Below are 25345 nucleotides of genomic sequence, written 5' to 3'. Positions count from 1 at the left end.
TATTTGGATGGACTACAGGATGGTTTTGAAAACAAAAGCTTTAATGTGAAACTGTTTCTGGTTTTCTGAGACAGAGCCCACTGTAGTTCCAGGAACTCACTGTGTGGCCTGTGCTGATGCTTCTGTCCCGGCCTTCTGAATACTGAGATTACATACGGCCAGCCAATGATGCCACCTGAAGTGCTTAGTTTACTTTTAGGTCAGATGAAACCCCAGTGGACTGGGACTTTAGCCCTGCTGTAGAGAGCTTGCCTAGCATGAACGGGCCCTCCATTCAGCCTGACATTGTTAAAACCGAAATTAATCTTTCAAGTCCAAGAATCTTTTCTTCTGAGTACCTTCTTGCAAAATTGTCTGTGCATCCTTTTCCTCTAAGAATGAAAAATCATTTCAAAGCCCACTGTCAATTTGTATGTAGTGGCATGTCAGCTCTTTTTGCATTCCACACTGCTGCTTTTCTGTATCACAGCTGTCACCCGTCTCTAGATGGAGGCGGTTATGCATACATTTGTTGATGCGCTAACTGAAATTACCAACGCCAAGCCACATGAACCATTGAGCCAATGCAAACAGCTCTTCAGTTTCCTTGATTTAGCAAGTTTTCCCCAGCCAAGCCTATTTCCAAATTAAAAAAAAAAAGTGGGCCACATACAACAAAAATGACCATACAGGGTTTTGTGTCAGAATGAATGTGATCTGGGGTTAAAATAAAATCTGTTTACCTGTTTCTTCTGTGGTTAGCAATATTGTTTTTGAAACAAACAAAAACGGGTATTGATTCTATAGGTGTCAGTATGTGTAGCTTTGCTTGACTCTGAGGTTCCTGTCTTCCTCTTGGGACTAGCAGATTGAGTGGAGGTGCATGAAGACCTGTTTTCAGGTTCTGTGCCGAAAGCAATGCACAGTTGTCTAGATAACCGTCAGTCTGTGTGCAGGACTTTACAGTAAGAATGTGAAGTATTTTATAACTGTTGCTTCAATGGAGTCATTGGCTTAGAAAAATCTGGGTGGTGGTTGTACACGCCTTTAATCCCACAGGAGGATCTCTGTGAGTTGGAGGCCACCAGGACAGCCAGAGCTGTATAACAGAGAACCCGTCTCAAAACAACAAAAAACCCGAGGAAAACAGTTGCTAAGCAATTTTAGGGGGAAAGTATCTGTGCAAACTCCCTAACTATTGTTTCTTCCTCAGAACTCCATCATCCCTGGTCCCCCCTTCCTCTTTGGAGCCTGTTCGGTCCTGCTGGCTCTGCTCGTTGCCTTGTTTATTCCGGAACATACTAATTTAAGTTTAAGGTCCAGCAGTTGGAGAAAGCACTGTGGTGGTCACAGCCATCCTCACAGTACACAAGCGCCAGGAGAGGCCAAAGAACCTTTACTCCAAGACACAAATGTGTGAGGACCGGAATCAGGAAGACTTTTCTCTCAACACCCAGGTCTTAGTTTTCACCTATAGTTCTGGATGTACATTCCATTTCCATCTACAATGTACTTTTAAGATTGTCTTAAGAAATATCTGCATGAACTCCGTGGGAACTAAAGAAAGAAACGGACAGTTTTCCAAAGATGTTACAATTTCTTTCTAAAAGAAACCTTTTGTTTATTAGCACCAATCTCTTGCCACTAAACTGTTTTATTATACATCTTTAATTAAAAGCTATATATGTAACTCCGCTGTTAGCACGTCTCTGCTACCATTTCCTTAAGGTGTTGAGCTTTTACCTCTGTTCATGTTGACTCAGTGACATGGTAGGTAGTATGGTTGTGGACCTGTTCGCTTTAACATTGTAAAAGCCTGAGTCAGATTTTAATATTGTAAAATCTTGGGTCAAATAATTCAAAGCCTTAATGCAGATGCACTAGAATAAAGAAATGGTAAAGAATTGTTTGCATTTAAAACAACAAAAACTTGTGAAAATTGTAGAAAGCCAGAATCATGTTCCAAGCTTGTTTGCCATAATTTTATTAAAAACATTATTCACTGCTGTTTTGAAGTATGGAAATATCGGCCACTGAGGATTTCAATTGGGGTGGTCAGAGCCTATACATCTGTGTTCTGCTTCTTACACCACTGTTCTCTCGATGTTTGCATAATCATAAGGACCTCAACACTTGAATACATAGTCTACAAATTATAGAGTAAAGCTGGTAGCCTTGAAAATGTCAATGTGATATCTATATGTAGATAAATATATATAGTGGCCTTTCAGGACTGTCACAGTAACACTTTATTTACAGAGCTAATGTTTGTCCTAAATTTTCAGGACCCTAGAAGAGAGCTTTATACAATTACTGATGTGAATTTCTCTAAAGTGTATATTTTTGTGTCCAGTTATATTATTTAAAAAAGTGTTACTTTGTAAAAATTGTACATAAAGTATTGTATAGTTTACACTGTTTTCATCTTGTGTGTGGTTACTGCCTAATGCTTTTTAAACTTGGAGCATTCACTATGATTAAATAAGGTCTCAAAATGTAAATATTCTGTTAATAAAATTAAATATTTTAATGATTTTTTTCTTTTTAAACAAGTCTTGATCTGTGAGTCCCTGTAAGGCCTCTTTGGGCTTTGTTACCATAAGCATTTTTACAGAAACAAGTCTTACCTTAACTTACCTCCTGCAGTCCATTCATTTGCCCTCACCTAACCAAAAACCTCTGAAGATAAAATCCAACATTTGCAAATCAAGTGGAAATACTTGATTTCCTAACCACAGGTGATGCAAGTCAGCTTATTTTCTAAACATGCTTCTGCCATGTTAAATTATCAAGTTTGTACTTTATTAACAAAAGTCACAGTTTTTAGAAATAGCATTAACAGCAACATCTTGATTATAAACACATGTACAGTTATACCACAAAACAATTTCAAACCAAAGTTGAAGAGGTAGAGCAAAGAATTAGCATGGTCTGTGTGCATGGACACTTGGCACAGAGACACTTGGATAGATATGTGCTGTCCTATCTTGGAAATGGTGTGTTTATAAATAGTAAGGGTAGGAGTAAGTGTCTTTTTTAAAAAGCTATAATATCCCTTCCAAAGCCTGCCACAACACCTTATGTACATTACACAGTATTTACAACAGTCCCGCATTGTCCAAAGACTTCTTTTCAGAAATAAGTGCTTTCAAGTAATTACAACAATACTTTTTTTTTTTTTGGTTTTTTTTTTTTTTTTTTTTGTTTGTTGAGACAGGGTTTCTCTGTGTAGTTTTGGTGGTCATATCCTTACCCATCACTGACTTTTCATTACACCTCTTGGTGAAGATAGTTGGCAGCATCTTGAAAGTGAGATTAAAGATCCTTGTCTTCCTGTGGCCCTAGTAAAGTTGACACTACCTTGATGTACTTTAAAAAAATTGTTTTTTTAATGTGTATGAATGTTTTGCCTGCATGTATATCTTTGCACCATGTGTATGCCTAATGTACTCAGAGACGTGAGGGTCTCTTGGATCTCTAGTGACACAGTTAGGAGCTGTCATGTGGGTGCTGGAACTCGAACCTATTCCTATGCAAGAGCAGCCATCAGCCACTGAGCCATTTCTTCAGTCCTTTGGGACTTTTAAAACTATCACATGATTGTTAGCATTTTACAAATAAGATTTGGGGGCCTTAGGAGGATTTTAATTTCCTTTGGGTAGTTGTAAATAAGAAAACAAAATGGGCTAGGCAGTGGTGGTGGACGCCTTTAATCCCAGCACTTGGGAGACAGATCTCTGAGTTCAAGGCCAACCTGGACTACAGAGAGTTCCAGAGAGTGAGTTCAAGGAAAGGCACAAAGCTACAGAGAAACCCTGTCTTGGAAAAAAAAGAAAAAGAAAACAAAATGGGACCCTTAAGGTTAAAGATGTAGGAAATTTTGTGTTTTGTATGGATGTTCATATGTGAATATTTATTTGCACACGAGTATGGTGTGTGCCAAGGACAGTGGATCCGCAGGAGTTCCAGGCTATTTTAAACCACTCCAACATGTGTGTTGGGAACTGAACTCAGGTCCTCCGCTAGAGCAGTGCAAGGTCTTAACCTCTTAACCATCTATCCAGCCCCCATGGTGGAGGTTTTTGGTTTTTTTTAAACTACTTAATTTCTAAGGAATAGTTCTTTGAAGTTTTAGTAGTGAGAAAGAAAGTTGTAAATTCTATAGTTAATTTTTCTTCTTTATTAACACTGAGTGCAAATTTCAATCTATAAAAATACCATGAATATTCATGATGCCATTACCCTGAAGGTTTTTTTGTACTCTAAGCTCAGCCAGGATGACTAAAGCATTTTAGCCATGTAAATACAATGTCCAAATTATTTTTATATAAAAATTATTTCATAGATGTTTCAGGGAAAATAATTTACTCACTATAAATAATTAATTCATTCTAGCGATTTAAAGTACTTAAAAGTGTCACCGGGTGTTTCAACCAAACTCCAGGGCAGGGCCCATACCCAGGAATAGTTGGCTAGCACAAAATGGACTTCACTATTTTGGTTTGGTATATTTTGTTTTACTGTTTGTTTGTTTTTCTTTTTGAGGGAGAAAAAACATGAAATTATGTGGGTAGGGAGGTGTAGACCACCTGGGGGGAGATGGGAGGGGAAAGAAGTCCAAATATGTCGGATGAGTCAGGCATGGTGGTACACACCTTTAGTCTCAGCATTTGGGAGACAGAGGCAGGCAGATCTCTTGAGTTCAAGGCCAGCCTAGTCTACAGAGTGAGTTCCAGGACAGCCAGGGCTACATAGAAAAACCCTGTCTTGAAAAACAAGCAAACAAAAAATTACTGTCTCAAAATATATATATATATATATATATGTGTATAAAAAATGGAAGAAAAAAACAAACCAAAACAACAAACTTTAAAAGTGTAAGGACTTGAGTGTACAGATCAAAAATCACAGGCTGAAGCTATTTCTCCCAATATTCAGGTGGCAAATGAAGGATGTTTTGCTAATAAACGTGATAATATGAACCACAAGCTTTCTTCAGCTTGTTACTATTCCCTTGCAGGGTGCATTTCTCTTTGGGTGTTTCTTGTTCAGACCAACTGTTAATCTGATCAAATTCAGTGGTATTTTTGAAGCATTCTGTTTACAGAATAAACACCATTTCCTCAGAATCTTAACAATCTCCTATGTCTGTAAATGGAAGCAGTGGAACAGAGGATCCAGATGAGCTACCAGGAATGAGGAGAAGGTGGTTTGGTTATTAGCGGATTGTTAAGCACTTCAATTTCTAACCTGTCAGTAAGAAATAAAAAGTGTTAGGTTAACTAGTTGGCAGCTGCCCAGGGAAATATGCTGAGGAGGAAGAGGGGAGAACTGTGGGTTTGGAAGATGTCTGTGATGCTCCCAGCATGCCATCTTTCTGATGGTCTGCAAAAGAGAACAAAACACACAACCTGTTACTACTGCAGTCTTAGACACAGTTAACGAAACTTTACCATACCCAGTGCAGCATCTCCTCACCTGAAGTACTAAATAGATTCTGGCTGAGTCCACGTAAAGGAATGCTATCTTCTCTTTTCTTCAAGTATTTAGATTCCAGTCCTAAATTTTCACTACTTAAAAAAAAAAAAAAAGCAATCTTTAGGTCTTAAATTTCATTTTATTGTTCATTTTCTATGTGTATGTGTTGAATGTCCCTAGTCGACAGATTCAAAATGTTCTACAATTATTTTGATCACCCACATGGTGCCACAAGTTATCAACTCCAACATCTGTTGACCCCATTTGATGGATGGCTCAGATGAGACAAGAGCACCAGAAATAAAACGACAAACCAAGTACATAATACCCCTGCAGGCTGTCTAGGAGAAGCATCCATCTTTTCTTTCCGGCTTAGGTGCCATGTATATGCAAATATTCCAAAAACTTGAAGTACCGCTGGTCTCAAATGTTTCGAATAAAGGACACTTAATCTGTGTACTACTTGCTGGTTTTTTTTTTTTTTTTTTTTTTTTGGTTTTTTGAGACAGGGTTTCTCTGCGTAGCTTTGCGCCTTTCCTGGCACTCACTTGGTAGCCCAGGCTGGCCTCGAACTCACAGAGATCCGCCTGGCTCTGCCTCCCGAGTGCTGGGATTAAAGGCCTGCGCCGCCACCACCCGGCCAACTCGCTGTTTTTTTAAGCAAATAAATATCTCTATATATAATAAATTCCTTCTAAAAAAGTATTAAAGTTATACTAAAAACTGGGATAAGGACTATACAAGAAATGAAAATTCTGTAAGTACCATGAGATTTTATATCATGGTAAACACACAGAGGGATGAGAAAACACAGGAGAACCAATATACACTGAGAATATTCAGTATATTGAAGACAATAAAATATACTACTAGAACAAAAAAGCATGTAAATGACACATGATAAAAAAAAAACGTAATTGACTTGAGAATATCATTAAGTTCTGTACATGTATTTTGTTTACTTTCATGTGTATGGGTGCTTTGCCTGCATTTATGTCTGCACATGTGTGCAGTGCCCCTGGAGGCCAGGGAAAGGCTTCAGATCTCCCTTGGAGTTACAAAGGGTTGTGGGCAGCCATGTGGGTCCTCTGGAAGAACATCACTGAACCATCTCTGTAACCCTCTTTCTGAGACAAGGTCTTGGCTTTTGCAATCAGAGATTTGCCCATCTCTGCCACTTGAGTGGTGGAATTAAAGGCATGTGCCACTATACCTAGCTTTAAAAAGGATTTCTATACACATATCCAAATGTTTACAAGAACAGTCTTTACCTTTAACAAAGTCTTGTACCATACATCTAAGGGGGATCCTATAATTTAAAAGCATATACAAGAGAATTCCTTTTTCATAGCGAAGAGTAGCTCACTGAGTACTTACTTCTCCTTATCAGTTGAACAAGGCCTGCTAGTAGCTGTTCCTGGCTGTGCGTCTATGGATGTGCTTGGTTTTGAAAGCTGCAAGTTAAACTGAACCTGTGGGGAGAACATAGCTCATGAACTCAGAGCTGCCGCACTTCCATGCTGAGCTGAGTGCTTAGGTTTTACTTTTTGATTAGTCTCAACAATAAAATTAAAGGTTTCGCCTGTATTTTATGTTCTGTTGATACTTGAGAGAACCTGACTTTTCCTCACACAGAAAGCTCACATGATGGAAGTGAGGGAAGAGTGAGTAAGAGTGACTGTGTCGGGAACTTTGTCATGGACATTAACACATTCAGGTCTACTGCAAGACTGAACAGCCAACGCTTGGCTGGCCGGGTAGCAAGTGCCCATATCCCATGTGCTGGAATGATCTCAAGACTTTGAAGAGAGCTTTGGCTACAAAGCAAGGCTCTGTCTCAAAAATATGCAAAAAACAAAAAAACAAACAAACAAAAACCCTATTACCACCACAATAGATTTAACTTGTTTCTGAAAACCATGCTTTAAAAGGCTTTCAAAGGACTGCTATACTTACTTAAAAATTCTAAATAAAGCATTTAAAACAAACACTACCAAGGAATAATACTTAAGAAGTACAAAACTACAGTGAAACTTGAAAGCACTGAAGAAATTAAACCATGAAAAGTATTGAACAAGTTAATATAGTTAAGATATCCATTCTACTCATTCATTGGCAAACTCGAATTTCCCATCAAAAGCCCAAAGACATTCTTCCAAGAAATAGAATAAAAACAAAAACAATCCTAAAATGTATACAGAAGCACAAAAGACCCAGCAGAGAATGCAATCTGTAGCCAAGAGCAAAGCCAGAGGCATCATTATACTTGGTTCCAAGGTACACTCCGGAGCCACCGTAACCAGCGACACTAGGTAGGCTGGTCCAAACGGAGATGCACATCCCGATGGGACAGAGGGCAGAACCTAGAGATAAACCCATGACACTAGTCAATCACCTCTTGCAAAGGTACCAAAACCATACACTAGTGAAAGGACAGCCTTGTCAGCATGTGGATATCTACTCGCCAAAGACTGAACTTACCCTCTTGCCTTGTATAAAAATCAACTCAAGATGGATGAAAAGTCCTTAATGGAAGATCAGCAACTCTGAAGCTACTAAAGGGAATACACTTTAAAAAGACAGTAGACCCAATGATTTCTGGACAGAACCACAAAAGCAAGGAAAGAAAAGCAAAAAATGACAGATGGAATTACATAAAACTAAGTTTTTGCAGGAAAAAGACACAATCATCGAAGAGACAATCTACAGAATGGGAGAAAATATCTGCTATCACATATCCAACAGAGAATTCATGCCCAGAATACACAAACCAAAAAATTCACAAAACAAGGAATCTATTTTAAAATAAGCCCATGATCTAAATGGATACTTTTCCAAAGAAATAAAAATATGGAAAAATTGCTCAATGATTTTAGCCATCAGGGAAATAGAAAACAAAATTATAATGAAGTAACTTCTTGCCCCAGGTAGAGTTATCAAAATAAAAACAAATTAGCAAATGCTGATGAGGATTTGGCAAAAAGGAATTATACCCTGTTGGTGAGGATGTAAATGAACACATTTACTGTAAATATCAATACAGATGGTTCTCAAAACACTATCCATGGGTTTACTATGAATTCCTTCACTCTTGGGTGTACACCCAGAGGAATAAAAGCCAGAATACAAAGGAGATAAATGCACACCCATGCTCACCACATCACAGTTCACTACAGCTAACACAGAATCAGCCTAGATGCCCATTAAAATATAAAAGGAAAATACGGTGTGTGTAAATACACATACACACACTACACACTGGAGTATTCAAATCATTTGCAGCAATATTGATGGAAATGGAGGGCATCACATTAAACAAAATAGCCAAATACAAGTATTCTATTGCACACTTTCTCATTTGTGAAAGTATCACCAACAGTCCCAAAATCAAGACAAGGAAAAGATACAAAATACAGGAAGCAAATAGGAACAGGTAAACCTTGAGATCAAACACAATGATGTTAAAACTATCTAAAACTGCTGGCCTGTGGGCAGAGCACACAAGAAACAAGCTATGATTCTCAGCACCAAATACACATTACAAAAGTATCTTAGGAGCAACACATACACAATCTGACTCCAACCAGTGAACCAAAGGGGTTCTGCTGACAGGTCACAGAATGGTCACTGGATGTTGCACATTTGGGATAGATACAAATGGTACAGCAAATCCTATAAAAACAGCTAACACAGAAAACACAGAACTTGACACAGAAAACAAGAAAACTTGAAACTTCAACTAAGAATCTGTAGCTGGAGTTTTCTCCAGTCCTGCCTAGCCACACAGACCCCACAACCACTTATAAAATAATCACAACCACTTATAAAATAATCACTCAGAAGCTCATATTAATTAAACTGCTCAGCCATTAGCTCAGGCCTACCACTGTCTAGCTCTTACATTTAAACTCAGCCCATTTCTGTTCATCCACATGTCTCCATGTGTTCTGTGGCTTTACCTGCTGCCTTTACATGTTGCTCTCTGGATGGCAGGCTGGTGTCTCTCCTCGGCTTCCAGCATTCTCCTCTCTGCTTGTCCTGCCTATCCTATACTTCCTGCCTGGCTACTGGCCAATCAACATTTTATTTATCAATCAATCATAGCAATACATTCACAGCATACAGGACATCCCACAGAAAGAATCTTTTTTAATTTTTTTGATGATTCCTTTTTATTTATTTTATATGCATTGGTATTTCGCTTGCATGTATGTCTGTGTGAGGATGTCAGATCCCCTGGAACTAGAGTTACAGACAGTTATGAGTTGCCATGTGGGTGCTCGGAACTAAATCTGGGTGCTCTGGGTGGATAGCCATCTCTCCAGCCTGAGTAAGAATCTTTTTTAAAAAGTCTCTTCTTTACAATTTAAACAGACTCTAGAATCTCACAATACACTATCCAGAAGACAGTCTTTAAACAAAGAACCAGGAAAATCGAAGCAACTAGGTGTGTTGAAAAAAGAACTCAAAAGATACCACTGTAGGCTAACGAACATCAGATTGCAGGAAAACACTTTAAAGTACCCATTATAACCATGCTTTAAGCAGAACACTCATGAATCAAATATTAAAAAATGTAGGGCTTGAGGGTATATAATTTGATGGTAGATCACTTGCCTGGTGAATGAAAAAAGAAATAAAGAGGAAAGGGCATGACTGCTCTTAGGTATGGTGAAGGAGAAAGTTTATTGTAGATGTGTGGGAGAGCATAGCCAGAGGCAGAGACATCTGGGAGTCCAGAGTGGACAGGACCAGGCTGAGCTGGGCCATGTGGGAATGGGGAAGGGGAAGGGAGAGAGGAGAGAGGAAGAGGGAACTAGGTGCAGCAGCCAGGAGGCCAGAGGTCCAGGAGAAAAAGGGGGGGCAAAAATGTCTGGATTATATAGGGAAGAGCCTCTGGGTGCAGGGCAGCTCAGCCCCTTGGCTGGAAAGTTCAGGGTTGCCAGCCATACCCTGTAACAGGTAGGGACTGAGGGGTGCTGGGAGAGACTGGTGGTCAGGTCCAACTTTGCCATGTTAAATAGGCACCTCAGCTGTTTGTCTAGGGTCTGAAACTTAACACCTGGCATACACAAAGCTCTGGATTCTGTCCTTGGCACTGAGAAGAAAAAAAGAAAAGGAAACAAGAATTTAAAGACTGAAAAAAGAAAAAACAAACAGACGGTAGGTTCTACAGTAGAATGGAGCCAGCAGCGAGAGATCAGTCATCTTAGCAGGGCACAGTGGTACATGCAGATCTAACGTTAGCATTTGGAAAGCTGAAGGTAGGAGAATGGACTTAAGGCCAGCATGAGTACAGAGCGAGGCCCTCTCTACAAACAGACGAAGGTGCTGAGGATGTAGCTCAGTGGCAAAGGGATCGCCTAGCAGGCAAAAATATCCACACACATAAAATCAAGCTATCTCTTTTCTCTTAAATTTCAAAGTTCCGTGACTCAAAAAGCTATCAACAATATAAAAAGGAGCCAGCAGGTAAGGTAGTTCACACCTGCAATCCCAGCACTCGGGAGGACTAAGGGATGAGAAACACGAGTTCAAGGACCGCCCAGGCTACATACGGAGACTGTCACAAAACAAAAGGGGAGGGAGGGAGGGAGAGAGGGAGAGAGGTGGGGGAGAAAGGAAGGAAAATAGATGAGAAAAAAGGAGAAGCTACAATCTGACAGAAAACATTTCCAGATCATACATCTGACGGAGGACTAGTCTAGAATACACAGGGAATCACCTCACAGTAAACTGTGGATACATTTGGAAACAGGGCTGGTACAATGGCTCAGCAGGGTGGGTGCTTACTGCCTAGTCTGATGACCTAAGTTCAAACGGTGGAGAGAAACAACTCCCAACAAGTTTTTCTTTAATTAAGGTTTTAAAAGCACTTCACAAAACAGATATACTGAGAACAATAAAGAACATGAAAGAAGTTTAATCTCAGTAACTTTTATTTTTCTGAAACCTGGTCTCTCTGTAACCCTAGCTGTCCTAGAACTCACAGAAATCAGCCTGCTTCAGCTTCCCAAGAGCTGGGACTAAAGGCATTTGCCACCACACCCAGCTCTGGTAACTTTCAGGGAATGAAAGTGACAACCACAAGTGACAACACTTCCATTCACTGATTACAATGATCACAATTAAATGGAGAACGCACCCTCTTGGATGGAGGCAGATCTAAAATATCAGACTATTGGTAGAATATGTAAGTGCTTTGGGAACACTTGCCCTGTGTAGCAAGTTCCTGACGGTCTGCAACTTGATTTGTAGACCAAGCTGCCCTCAAACTTACAGAAGATCTGCCTGCCTCTGCCTCCTGACTAAAGATGTGTGCCATGGGCTGGAGAGATGGCTCAGAGGTTAAGAGCACTGGCTGTTCTTCCAGAGGTCATAGGTTCAATTCCCAGCAACCACATGGTGGCTTATAGCCATCTGTAGTGAGATCTGGTGCCCTCTTCTGTCCTGCAGGGATATATGCAGGCAGATCACTGTAAACATAATTAAAAGACACTGTATACATAATAAATAAATTAATTAAAAAAGAAAAAAGATGTGTGCCACGATGCTCAGCTCAAGCTGGTCTTGAGCATTCTGCTGCTTCAGCCTCTGGATTATAAGAATTTGCTGCCATGCCCACCCAGATCCTATTTTCTTTTTTAGTTTTCTGGGACAGGGTTTCTCTATGTCCGGGCTGTCCTGGAACTTGCTCTGTAGACCAGGCTGGCCTTGAACTCAGAGACTGCCCCTGCCTCTGCCTCCTGAGTGCTGGAATTAAAGGCGTGGCCACCACCGCTCAGCTCTATTTTCCTAAACCACTAAATACAGTAGTAAATAACAGTCACTTTGAAGTGTATGAATACAACTCACAAAGAAAGATATATCCCTTACTGAATACTTAAGTTCTGTGCTTTTCTTGTTGTTTGTTTTTACTGCTGAGGGTAAAATATGATTAAAAATATGGAAGGCCTGGAGTAAATGGCTCAGCAGTTGGATGCTGCTGCAGAGGTCCACAATCTGGTTCCCGGCACCCATGTCCGGTGGCTCACACCCTCTGTTGACTCCAGCTCTAGGGAGGGACACCCTCTTCCGGCCTCCACAGGCCCTGGCACACAGGTGGTACACGCTCACCTGAATCTTTTAAAAAGAAAACACAGCAATCATGAAACAAGGGGTTCTGAGAAACAAACCATGGAGGAGAGGTCGGCAGGGAGACGACAGCTCACAGGACAGAGGAGAAGAGGACGGCAGGGAGACGACAGCTCACGGGACAGAGGAGGAGAGGTCGGCAGGGAGACGACAGCTCACGGGACAGAGGAGGAGAGGACGGCAGGGAGACGACAGCTCACGGGACAGAGGAGGAGAGGTCGGCAGGGAGACGACAGCTCACAGGACAGAGGAGGAGAGGTCAGCAGGGAGACGACAGCTCACGGGACAGAGGAGGAGAGGACGGCAGGGAGACAGCTCATGGGACAGAGGCGTCTGTGGCTAAGTCTGAGGACCTGAGCTCAGTCATTGGCACCTAAATAATAGACGGAGGGAAGTGATTTCTACAGGCTGTACTCTGAGGCCTCCTTCCCAACCCCAAGTGACCCCCACACACAGAACAGAGGGAGAGCGACAGACAGACAGAGAAGCCAGGAACAGAGTTGTGTCCCTGTGATTCCCGCTACTTGGAGCAGAAGCAGGAAGGTGCTACCTAGGACAACATAGTAAGACCCATCTCAACAACAAAGCAACAATGAAAAATCAAAAACAAAGACCGCCCATATATTTATCTTTTTTTCCCCCAGAGCTGAGGACCAAACCCAGAGCCTTGCACTTGCTAGGCAAGCGCTCTACCACTGAGCTAAATCCCTAACCCTGACTGCCCATATATTTAAGAATACCATATAACACCAAAATATTAGTTATAATAATGATGATCAAGAAATAAACTGGACAGAAAAACATCTTTGCTAATAAATCAAGTATGAGAGGATTGATTTCTTCTCATACATCACTTGTGACGATGTCACAAATTCAGAACTGCATTTCAGAATTTGCTGGCTATAAGCCGGCCCTAGACATATAAATTCTGACAAGAGAGTAAGGAAACTGAGTATGCTAGAAGCGTGATGTGAGCAGTCTTTCTTCAGCTTGTTGACTAGGTAAAACAACGAATAAAAGTGGAGAGAGGAGAAGAAAGAAGCCAAGGTTCCACAGACTCATCTCTGGTGTACCAGGCTTTTTCTTTTTGGGCCACCAACCAGCTTCCAAATCTGACACAGAGACATTTTAATTAGTTAGGAATGCTCAGCCTTAGCGTATGCTTGTTTCTGGTTAGCTTTTTTTCTTTATCTTAAATTAACCTATTTCTCCTCTTCTACATTTGCCTCAGGGCTTTTTAACTTTCTCTTCTCTATGTCCCACTCCATCTAGCTGGCTGTGGCTCCCTAGCTGGCTGGCCCCAGGCAGGCATCTCCCTTTCTTTCTCCCTCATTCTCTCCTCCTCCTCCTCTCAAGCCTAGATTTCTCCTCCTGTTTATTCTCTCTGTGCGCCAGCCCTGCCTATCCCTCTCCTGCCTACCTATTGGCCATTCAGCTTTTTATTAGACCAATCAGGTGCCTTAGGCAGACAAGGTGAAACACATTCAACACATCTTTACATAGTTAAACAAATGCAGCATAAACAAATAGAACACACCTTTACACAGTTAAAGTAATATTCCACAGAATAAACAAAAGTAACACATCTTTGCCTAGTTAAATGGTCCACAACAATCTAGGCTTTACAAACTGCAGTGATTCTGCAAACACTTGGTACTTGTATTTCCTTTAAGCATATGCTAGATATTCAGTAATCATCTAATATATTACCTACCAGTTAGCAGCTGAGCAATAAACACACTTTTAAAAGGTGAAACATATTTATATGCCAACAAGTTTCTGTAATTTTCCAAAACAGTTCATTTGGCTACCTTTGGTCCTGAGATTGGATGGCTGGTGTTTTTGGCAGATACTACATGAGGAAAAACATTCTGGAATGCAAACGCAGAGGAGACAGGATAGCCAATTCCACAGCTTGGGTAATTTAGTCTATTATCAACCTAAAAACCAAAACATAAAATGATTGGAGATGAGAAATATCTGACCTAGAAAGCAAAATGTCTGCTAGTAATCATTACTAGTTAACAGCAATATCTCAGAGGCCAATTTTCTCTAGAAGACACCACAAAATGTTGCTTTTTAGTAACCAGAGGGTGGAACCTCTTTGGTCTACCTAGAGGGCCCTCCAGACTAGCTATTATGGGTCAAAGAAACTACTGGGTTTGCCTTTGAATGGGGTTAAAACACAGACTGCCAAGGCACCTTGTTTACCTAGCCTACTGACAGAGAAGGTGTAAGGAAGATTTGGAGTCATCAACAGTCCATTCAGAGATAAATAATTTTGTCAGACTGAATGAAAATTAAGATTACTGTCTTTTAGCAGACAAGCTGAAAGAAATGCTTTGTACTATTTTAATATCACGGCACCAGCATTAACCAATGTCATGAGAACAGTTTCTTAAAAGAGGCCACTTGTATGGCCTCTGAAGCCAGTGGCTGCACTATAGATTCCTTTACACAGCTGTTTGATAGCACTCAGTGAAGAGTCAACTGTTTCTCTTTTTGTACCCCATTCCGCTTAGCAGCAATCTTTTCCAAGTTTTCCACAATGTTTATCTACAGTTTATCACAGTAGATTAAAATTTCAACTAGACATCTAAATTAACAATAAGTGGCAACCCCTCATAGCCAGCAACATCCCTCTGATGTCCAGCTGGGATTACTGCTCCATGTGATGCGGCCTGCAAACTAGGAGGGACCCTAAGGAGTCTCAGCAAGTGGCTAAAGGGAAGAACAGGCTGAATTTAGTCAGGTCAGAGTATCTGAGGGAAAGATTAAAGAAAGAGGAACTTCACCATTGATCGATTACAAGCTACTAGGGAGTAGAAAAAAGTGTCTGAGTCTCTATGTCTTACTGATTAAGCCAGGGTTGTGTGTTCGTGGTTAGAGAAGCCACAACTACGAATGTCAGCCAGGACAAAGGCTGTCTGGCCCTTTCTGCAGCCTAGCAGACTTCTGTCTGTGTTCAGATATGATTGAAGAGCGCTCTTGTTGTGTTGATTCATCAAGAGAGCACGTCTGATGATGACACTCTAATTGTTATGTTCAAGAGGAGAGCCTAAGTCTTGAACTGTGATGAGCAAGTGCTAGTCCTCTCAGCCTTGCCCTTTCCTAACACCAGGCCCCTCCTGATCTAAAGAGCTGTCTCTCTTCTCCTCCCATTCCTTGTGAGGAAAAAGCTAGAAATGTCTCTCATGACGCTCTGACTCTAGAACCAACAAATCTGTTCATAAAGCTGCCTCCCCACTTTGCTTGCTGACCAAATCAGTGCAGGCTTTTCTCCATAGGACTTCCAAACTGAGTCCAAACCCTCAATTTTCTCGGCTTGAAGTTTTCTAAACAATCTTTCTCTGTGTGTGTTCATGTGTGTAAGTTTCAGTACACTGAATAATGATTTCTATAGAAAAGCCTATGAAGTATGCCCTTCATGCACACATATAAGTATACATATTCACAAACACACAGAGGCATGAAGAATGCCCCTTAGATACAGCCTCTGCGTTAAGATCATGCATGTCTGAGCTGTACCTCCAAGGGCAGTATGTACGGACTCCTACTGAGTGAGTGTGGACTCCAGGAACATCACTCACATCTCATCTCAACTCTTACCACGTTCAGGTTGGGAGAGATCCCACTTCTGATGGGGTTGCTGCTCGAGTGCACAGGGGGAGTGGAAGAGGGGCCCAGTGTGTCTTGCTTTCTCACCAGCTGGTTTTCATTTAATTCTTTGTTTAGCCACGTGATTACTTACATAGGAGAATAAAAAGCAGAACAGAATTTCATTTTAGTTTTAATTTTTGGAATAATTTAACATGATTAAATGATAATACTCTTCTGTCTTTGGTTTTTTTCAAACAGGTTTTACTGTAGCCAGACAGGCCCTCAGTTGTTGCTCTTTCGGCCTCAGTCTCTCAAAGGCTCAGGTTACAAGTGTGCGGGCGCACACGGACTACAGTTTTGTGATACTCAGTTTCCACAGCTCCTTTACACCAGGAGCACACACAAGCTTATACACGTTTGTAGTCAGAGACGCTTACTTTAGCAACTCCTGCATGGGACTTCTCATCCTTTTGCTTTCCAAAGCACATACTTCTACAACTCAAAATCTGACAGCTTTTGTTTCTAGAACAGTAGCTCTCAGAGATTTAAAGTACATAATTCTATGTCTGATACCTAGTTCTTAGAACTGAGAAAATGTTCAACAAAAGTTTAACCTTGCCAGGCATGGCGTCACATGCCTAATACCAGCACTCAAGAGGCGAGGAGGAGGCGGCAGAGCTACACAGTGAGACTCTATCTCCAAAACAAACAAAATAACAACAAAAAAGCAAACTTAAAGCAGAAATTATTTGTACATAGCAATGTTTTCATTTACCTGCACTTTTACTATTTCAAATAAAATTCAAGTTAACAATAAAACTATGAGCCTTATTTACAGAAAACTAAAACATTACTTACATTTTTCATTATTTTTTAAAAGTTGTTTACTTTCTTCAAGTTTCTGAACTGTAGTTTCTAATTGCTCTTGTAATTTGCATACCTGAAATATGTCAATCATCGTAAGTCAATAAAAGTTGAAGACTAAAGAAATGTACTATACTATTAATGAACTGATTACTACTAAAACCACTAAAGGAAGCCAGGCAGTGATGTCGCACACCTTTAATTCCAGCAGTCGGATTACTTATCATCTCTACATATGAGAACCAAGGCTTTGGCGTACTGATAAATAACTTTGCAGACTTAAGTGGGTTATTAACATCTACCTAAGCTAGTGGGGTTTTGTTTAAGGAAAAAAGGCCAAAGCAACTGTCTTCATCCAACCAGGCTGAAGTTTAGCATCCGGGTGGGGAAGCTCACTGACTGTACACGAAGACCCACAACCCAGAAGCAGGAGACAGTGACCACCTCTTGCTCTTTGGCTCGAAGAGCCTGTCCGGCATCCTGCGATTCCTTTCGCTCCTTTTGGAGCATTTCCTCTTTCTCGGCCAATAGCTTTTCTTGCTGAATAGTAACTGTATTCTTCAGTTTCATTTTGCCCATGAGAGTTTTAAGATCCCCTTGTAACTTCTTGATAATTTCATTTGCCTGTAAGAGAGCCTCATATGAATATTTATGCAATCCAATGCGATACTAACATTTTGCTAAACATTTCAAAGCCAACCTTCAGAAGCTCTGCTGATAACGATTTTATTGTAGCTTCAAGTTTTCCCAGCTGCACCTGATTCTTCTCACCATTTTCTTCTAGAGCCACCTGACACAAAAACAAGCACGAGGAAGACACTGTTTATTTAGAGGAAGCATCGCTAGGAAATGTGATCCATTTATTTTTAAATTTTTACAAAAGACCTTTTGTTCTTGGATTGTATCGAATGCTTCTTTTGTTCTCAGAACAAGCTGGTCTTTATCCTTGATTTCCTGTTCCAAAACCGCCACTTTGGTTTGTAGCTGGTTAATATGCTTTTCTTTCTCATGGCATTCAGCATCCAGGGTACAGTTCTCTCTTCTCAGAGACAGGACCTCTTGCTTGGTCCGCTGCAGCTCCTGGGCAGCAGGGGGGGAGGCATTGGGGAGAGGAATTGTTATGCATTATGTAAAGGAAATGAGTCAGCTGGTTATTTAAAACTAAGGTGTCAGGGTCAGAGAGATGATTCAATGGATAAAAGAACTGGCTCCCCTCCAGAGGATGCAGGTTCAATTCCCAGCATCCACAAGGCAGCTCACAACTGTTTCTGTCGAGTCCCAGGAAATCTGATGCCGCCTTCCGGCCACCACAGATACTGGGTACAGACATGGTGCAAAGACATACATAGAGGCAAAACATCGATACACATAAAAATAAATGAAAATTTAAAAAGCAAACAAACAAAATACTAATTACATTTAAAACAAACAAACAAACAAACAAAAACCTTTCTGCTGGGTGGTAGTAGCGCACACCTTTAATCCCAGCACTGGGAAGGCAGTGGCAGGCAGATCTCTCTGAATTTGAGGCTAGCCTGGTCTACAAAGCGAATTCCAGGACAGCCAGGGCTGTTACACAGAGAAACCCTGCCCAAAAAAAACAAAAACAACAACCAAAAAAAAAAAAACTTTCTAAAAAAACTAAGACGTCTTAAACACCAAAACTGTCTCCAAAGACAGGCGCAGTAGTGACAGCACTCAGAGTGCTGAGGCAGAGTCAGTATAACCTCAAGGCTAGCCTGGGCTACATAAATCTCATCTGAAGCCAAAAAACAGTCTATTAATTTGGGGTTCTATTATGTTTTTTAAAAGCATGAAAATCTCTCCAGTGTGTGTGTAAGTTATAGATCTGGATACAACTTTAAAATATACTTTGAATTCAATTATACCAAGGAGAAAACAAAGCAATCCTGATTTATGAAAACAAAACAAAACAAAACAAAACTTTTTATTTTATGTGTATGAGCCTCATGTATGTATGTGCACCAAATGCATGCCTGGTGCTTGTGAAGGTCAGAAGAGGGCATCAGATTTGGAACCATAGTTATGGATGGTTATAAGCCACCATGTGGGTGCTGGGAATTGAACCTGGATCCTCTGCAAGAGCATTAAGTGCTCTTAACTGCTGGACCATCTCTTGGCCCCATACTGTGTAATTTTATTATCTACTTCTTATAATATATTACAATTATTTTCCACATCAATAAATATGTTAACATTTCTAAATTTCTCCTTGGATTATATTTAAAGCAAGAAAAAAAGCAAATAACTGTTAACTAAAAATGGATTTAAAAAAAAAACCTAGAATAAATCACATCTTGGGAGGCTAATAGCAACCAAAATGTAACTGCTCTAAGTCCAATAAGCAATACTTAGGGAATTGTTTTAACAAAAAGTGTTTAAGATAATTTTATAGTGCACAACAGTGGTTTTTGGAGCAAACATTGACATCAGACAGACTTCATGTCAAATTAGAATACATGTACAGGGCAAGTGTGGAAATACTGAACTTTTTTTAGTGTCCTCATTTATAAAGTTGTGTTGACATACGTGCACTCATTTTTAAACACACATGCACAGACCAATAAATAAAATTTTAAATAATGCAGGTTCCTGGGAAGGAGCTGACATGAGATCACTCTTCAAAAGAGCTTTCTTGGGAAACAAGGTCCTGAGGAGGGAAAGCAGCACAGAAGTCTGAGGGAGCTGAGCTGGGACAAGATGGCTGCCAGGGACAGCAGGACAGGCACCATGACAGCAAGCAGACCCTTTAGTTCTAAGAATAAAGCAGGTTCTGATGCTTACTGATTTCTGAAGGGTGAGCAAACGTCATACCATGTGATGTAGTCTGGCCTGGCCTATGTGCCAACGTGCATGAAAGCAGGAACTAGGGAAGATCACGAACTTATCTTACAACTACAAATAGGAGGGTGGGGGGGTTGCAAGACCACAGCACAGCCACCTTATCTATTCTGGCCATAGACAGAGCTGCAGGAATTTGTAGCCTGATATCTGTTAGAAAAAGGACTGTGATCTAACATAAGTCCCCCAAGAACTTCAAAAACCTTATGTAAATTGCCTAACAATTGACTCCAATAAATGATAATCACTTTAGGACATGGATGCCTACAGTGTTTAACTTCACATAATTATGAAACTGAACACTCAGACATAAAACAAAGAAGTTATACTCTACAGGTGATCTGCAAATCTAAGAAGAAACAGTTTGGTGTTATGGCTCAAACATGAAACGTCCCCAGAGGCTTCATCTCCAGCTGAAGGCACTACATTGGGAGGTGTGGAAACATGAAGTGGGGCAATGTCCTCAGAGCTGTGTTGTGTCATGTCCCTGTGGTGTCACATTCCCCACCCATTTCCTGTCCACTGTGAAATGAACAGCCCTCTTAACCACACTCCATCAAGTCCAAAGTATAGCCAGAAATAGCCTCGGAAATGCGGAGACAAAATAAATCCATCTCCCTTAAGTTGTTGATATCAATATTTTGTCACTGATACAAAGATAACTAACACAATGAGGTTATAGAAAAATCAACATAGTTAAGACTGTTAATAAACTGGGGGTTTAGATAGAAGAAATCATATAGCATCATTATGAAGCCATTAGCCTACCATGCGCCAAGTCAGAAATGCTGCACTAACCACCATCAAAGAGTATAGGGTGTAAATGTAAATACATCTATTGTCAATGCAGAATATTTCAAGGATCTACACATAAAATGGGTGGAGCTTTAGCTTCTAAACACTAGGGAAATGGGACTTTGGTGATCTCCAATGTTAAATATATAAACCTTAAAAATCAGAAATAAGCTGGGCGTGGTGCCACATCCTTTAATCTGAGCACTAGGGAAGCAGAGGCAGGTGGATCTGAGTTCAAGGCCAGCCTGGTCTACAGAATTCCAGGACAGCCAGGGCTACACAGAGAAACCCTATCTCAAAAGACAAAGCAAACAAACAAAAATCAGAAATCGTGTGTTTGCCTGTAGTCCAGCCACTGCGTAAGGTAAAGTCAGAGTCAGGTACTGGACTGAGACCAGGACTCTGATGCCAACCTGGGAAACACAGAAAACACTGTCTCAAAAAAAAAAAAGTCTGAAAATAGCTTCTACTAATGCTAAGTAGAAACTATCATTAGTGCCAACACACCCACAACTGTCTGGGGCAAACACCAACACTGTTTAAACTGCTCTGATATGCAGGGTATGAAGCTCACTGCAAAGCAGTTGCCAGGTATGCAGGAGGCCCTGGGTTAAATCCCAGTAATGCAAAAACAAATATTCCTGGTGCTGGAAAGAAAGACAGGCAAAGAACAAAAGGTTACAAGCCTCCTCCTTCTCCTTGTTAGCTGTAGGATTTTAAGCAAATGACAACAAAACTCTGTGCTGCAGCCCAATTAGCTCTGCAATGAGGATAATGGCACCCAAGGACGGGTGAATTTCTGCAAGTCTGTCACTGGTCATTCACCTTCACAGCTCTAGACTAAACTTGTCAACACTGCCCTTGTGAGACCCGGACAATGCACTAATATTAAAAAATACACTGAAAGAATCTGAGCGATGCCCTTTTATTCAATATTTATTATTCAAACTCCAAACTATACTACCCCAGTTCCTCCTTTTTATCACATCTTCTATTCCCTATTTTCTTTGCACTGAGATGATCATTACTCAGCAGTGCAGTGACCAACGGGAAACCAAGCGAGTCGACCTCAGCGGTCCCCAAGTGTGGCCACGGGCAAAGCAGCCAGCACTCTACCTCTTCCGCACCAGCAAGCTTCGCTTTCAGTTCTCTGACCGTGGCGTCTCCTTTATATTTCTTCTCAGTCAGGTCTTTATTAGCGGCTTCTAATTCAGACAATCTGTTTTGAAGCTGGTGGATATTTCGTTGGTGGAGGGCTTCCAGCTCCTTTTTCTGTTGTTCGTGCTGCTGCTGGTATTGAACCTGTGCCTATTACAGAATGGTATGTCAAAGAAGAAAGAACAGAAAAATAAATAGGGAAAGGTCAGAAGAAAACAACCATTTCTTCATCATTTTCAGATTTCCCTGCTTAGAAAAAGTCTATTTCAATTACAGATTTCATGAAAGAGCAAGTAAAGCAAACAAAGGTATATTTAACACTATTGTCTTGTCAGTAATCTCCCAACACTCAGGAGGTATAAACCAGAGGATCAGCTGGGCTGTAGTGGTATATGCCTTTAATCCCAGCACTTGGGAGGCAGAGGCGGGGATCTCTGTGAGTTTGAGGACAGCATGGTCTACAGAGAGAGTTCCAGGACAAGCCCTAAAGCTACACAGAGAAACCCTGTCTTAAAAAAAAAAACAAGCAAGCCGGGTGGTGGTGGCACACGCCTAAATCCCAGCACTTAGGAGGCAGAGCCAGGCGGATCTCGTAAGTTCGAGGCCAGCCTGGTCTACAGAGCAAGATCCAGGACAGGCACCAAAACTACACAGAGAGACCCTGTGTGTGGGGGGGGGACGATGGGAACGGGACGGGGATGGGACACAGACCTGTAGTCATTCTCTGCTACAAAGCTACATGAGACTATCTAAAAACACAGATTATCCAGAGTAGTGGAGGCAGATAAGTAGATAAGTAGATACAGTAAAAATATAAAATCTCCAGTCACAAATACTGTTTAATAAGAATGCAGAAGAAAAAAAAGGCGGGACTCAGGTGCGGTGGTACACACAGTTAATCCTGCACTCAGAAGGTAAAGGCAAGCCAGTCTCTGAATTCCAGGATAGTCAGGGTTATATAGACAGACCATGTCTCACAAAGAGAGGTATGCAGTGGCATCCTGCTGTAACCCTCTGCCACTAGTAAGTAGGTTTCAGTCATTCAGAACTCATCATTTGAGTATCTTTTACTCTATGGCTCATTCCTGTACCATGTAGTTTTATCTATATTGTGATGTACATTTTTCTTGCCATTATTCCCTAAAAAACACTGTCCAACAATTGTTTACATGGCATATATATTATGTTAGACATTATAAGTAATCTAGAGATGATCCAAAGTATAGATATGCATACGTTATATGTAAATAGTATACCACTTTACAGAAGGGACTTTTGAGCCTCTGTCTACTTCAGTATCCTGAGGGAGAGCCCCTGGAATTACTTCTTTATAGATACTGAGTGACACCTATACAAAAAAATTCATGTTTAGGATATACAAATAATCCCTAAAAATAAATTTAAAAAAATACTAATAGGTCAATTTAATAGTGGTCATGTTGAATGGGCACTGCAGAATCAAGCTGGTCAATATGCATACAAAAAAGTTCATTATTATATGATAGTGTTATAAACTCACAAAGTGGCAGTGTAAACCTCCACTGGAAAACAGGCAGCTCCTGCTAAAGCTAAACACATGCCTCTATGAGAACCCAGTCATTTCAACAGTAAATTGTGCCCAAGAATAGGGAGTGTGCGCCTACACAAAAAGACATGTAGTAGGTTGCTCATATCAGTTTAATATATTAATAACAAAATATCACAAATAATTCAAGGTCAGCCAACAGGAAAACAAACAAATCATGGTCTAGTCATATAATAGAATACTATACAATAATAAAAGGAAATCATGCTATTGAATTTCAGAGCTGTTATGTTGAGGGAAGGAAATGATACAGAAACATACTATTTGATTCAACTTATGTTGAAGAACAAACAAAACCAAGCAATGATGGCAGCAGTCAAAGAGGAGATGACTCCATGTCCTAATTTAAATGAAAATGGTCCACATAGGCTCACAGGGAGTGGCACTATTTGAAAGGATTAGGAGGTGTGGCCTTGTTGGAGAAGTGTGCCACTGGGGATGGACTTTGAGGTTCAAGTGCTCAAGCCAGGCCCAGTGGTTCACTCTCTCTTCCTGCTGCCTGCTGATCCAGATGTAGAACTCTCAGCTACCTCTCCAGCACCATGTCTGCCTGCATGCTTCCATGCTGATAATGGACTGAACCTCTGAAATGTGAGCCAGCCCAAAGTAAATGCTTTCCTTTATAAGTCTGCTATGGTCATGGTATCTCTTCACAGCAACAGAAACCCTAAGACACTCCATAATGGAACTACACAGACAGGAAAGCACATAAAGGAACCTTGAAGGGTGTCATAACATTCTAATTTTAATTTGGGTTAAAGTTATAAAAAAAATCCAATTATACCCTTAACAGCAAAAAACTAACTAGCATTAAGTACATTAAAATTTTATTGTTAAAGCAATAAAATAGAAGGTAAGAAATCTCACTACAATAGAGCAAATGGAGTAAAGGTCAAAAAATAATCCACAGAAGAAATGAAAAATGGCAAAAAGTCACGTGAAAAGATGCTTAGCTTCACACAAAGATCTGACAGGAAGTGATGCAAGTTTTAATGCCTGTCAGGTGGCAAATACAAAGATGATTAATAGTATCAGGAGCACAGGGAAATAAGGACTTTCAGGACAAGTATGTATCAATGAAATTTTCTATGAATGTGTCACAGTGTGAACAGAAAGCTCACTCATTGCTCACAGTAACCAAAATTTCAAAGCATTTAAATGTCTACCAGTTTGGTAATTAGTTAATTTAAATTGTAACTGAATGACAAATTATAGCTGTGTAGCACTAAAAAGGAGTATTTAAATTGATAGAGAGTGACATCTTATGTTAAGTTTTTAAGAAAAGTTATAATCAATATATCTAATAAAATTTTATTAGCATGGAATAAAAGCCAAAATGTCATTTATAATTATAATTTACATTGCTATGAATTTATAAACAAATATTTATAAATTGCATAGCACTCATATATAGAGAAAAGTCTAGAAAAAGGTATCAAATTACCTACACTGAGTTGAGAATCAATATGATGACTCAAGGGGAGACCTCCAGATCACCCATGAGAGGTAAGACTGATGGCTGGGAAGCCGAGAAGAATAAAATGCCTAGGATTACTATATAGTCTTTGAATAGTAGGATTTTGAAAAATAAGCTTTTAATTTTGATTTTATGTACTTGTTAAATGTTTGAAAATTTTAAAGCAAGCATTTATTACTTTTATAATTAATGAAATAACTAAAAATAGCCAGGTGGTGGTGGCGGCGGCGGCGGCGGCGGCGGCGGCGCAAGCCTTTAATCCCAACACTCAGGAGGCAGAGGCAGGCGGATCTCTGTGAGTTCGAGGCCAGCCTGGTCAACAGAGAAAGGTGCAAAACTACACAGAGAAATCCTGTCTCAAAAAACCAAAAAAAAAAAAAAAGAAAAGAAAAGAAATAACTTAAAATAATTTT

General features: G+C 40.3%; 2 protein-coding genes across 4 annotated transcripts in view; one reads left to right on the top strand and one right to left on the bottom strand.

Moving 5' to 3' along the window:
* The window catches only part of Mfsd14a (major facilitator superfamily domain containing 14A), a 33473-nt gene extending 30945 nt beyond the window's left edge, over positions 1-2528 (top strand). Inside the window, exon 12 of one of the 2 annotated variants that reach the window (XM_028890153.2) lies at positions 1193-2528. In XM_028890153.2, coding sequence (XP_028745986.1) covers positions 1193-1399 — 207 coding nt within the window. In that variant the 3' untranslated portion in view covers positions 1400-2528. The remainder of the gene's footprint in view (positions 1-1192) is intronic. The other variant, XM_037207039.1, reaches the window with a different exon arrangement.
* A 2249-nt stretch (positions 2529-4777) lies between these two features.
* The window catches only part of Sass6 (SAS-6 centriolar assembly protein), a 33436-nt gene continuing 12868 nt past the window's right edge, over positions 4778-25345 (bottom strand). Inside the window, exons 8-17 of one of the 2 annotated variants that reach the window (XM_028890166.2) lie at positions 21829-22020; positions 17941-18135; positions 17756-17845; positions 17500-17679; positions 17050-17131; positions 16201-16337; positions 14403-14531; positions 6835-6929; positions 5458-5552; positions 4778-5364 (exon numbers count right to left, since the gene is read on the bottom strand). In XM_028890166.2, the coding sequence (XP_028745999.1) occupies positions 5258-5364; positions 5458-5552; positions 6835-6929; positions 14403-14531; positions 16201-16337; positions 17050-17131; positions 17500-17679; positions 17756-17845; positions 17941-18135; positions 21829-22020 (1302 nt within the window). In that variant the 3' untranslated portion in view covers positions 4778-5257. The remainder of the gene's footprint in view (positions 5365-5457; positions 5553-6834; positions 6930-14402; positions 14532-16200; positions 16338-17049; positions 17132-17499; positions 17680-17755; positions 17846-17940; positions 18136-21828; positions 22021-25345) is intronic. The other variant, XM_028890167.2, reaches the window with a different exon arrangement.

This window comes from Peromyscus leucopus, chromosome 6, assembly GCF_004664715.2.
Source record: "Peromyscus leucopus breed LL Stock chromosome 6, UCI_PerLeu_2.1, whole genome shotgun sequence".
NCBI lineage: Eukaryota > Metazoa > Chordata > Mammalia > Rodentia > Cricetidae > Peromyscus > Peromyscus leucopus.
This window is presented reverse-complemented; position numbering and strand designations above follow the sequence as displayed.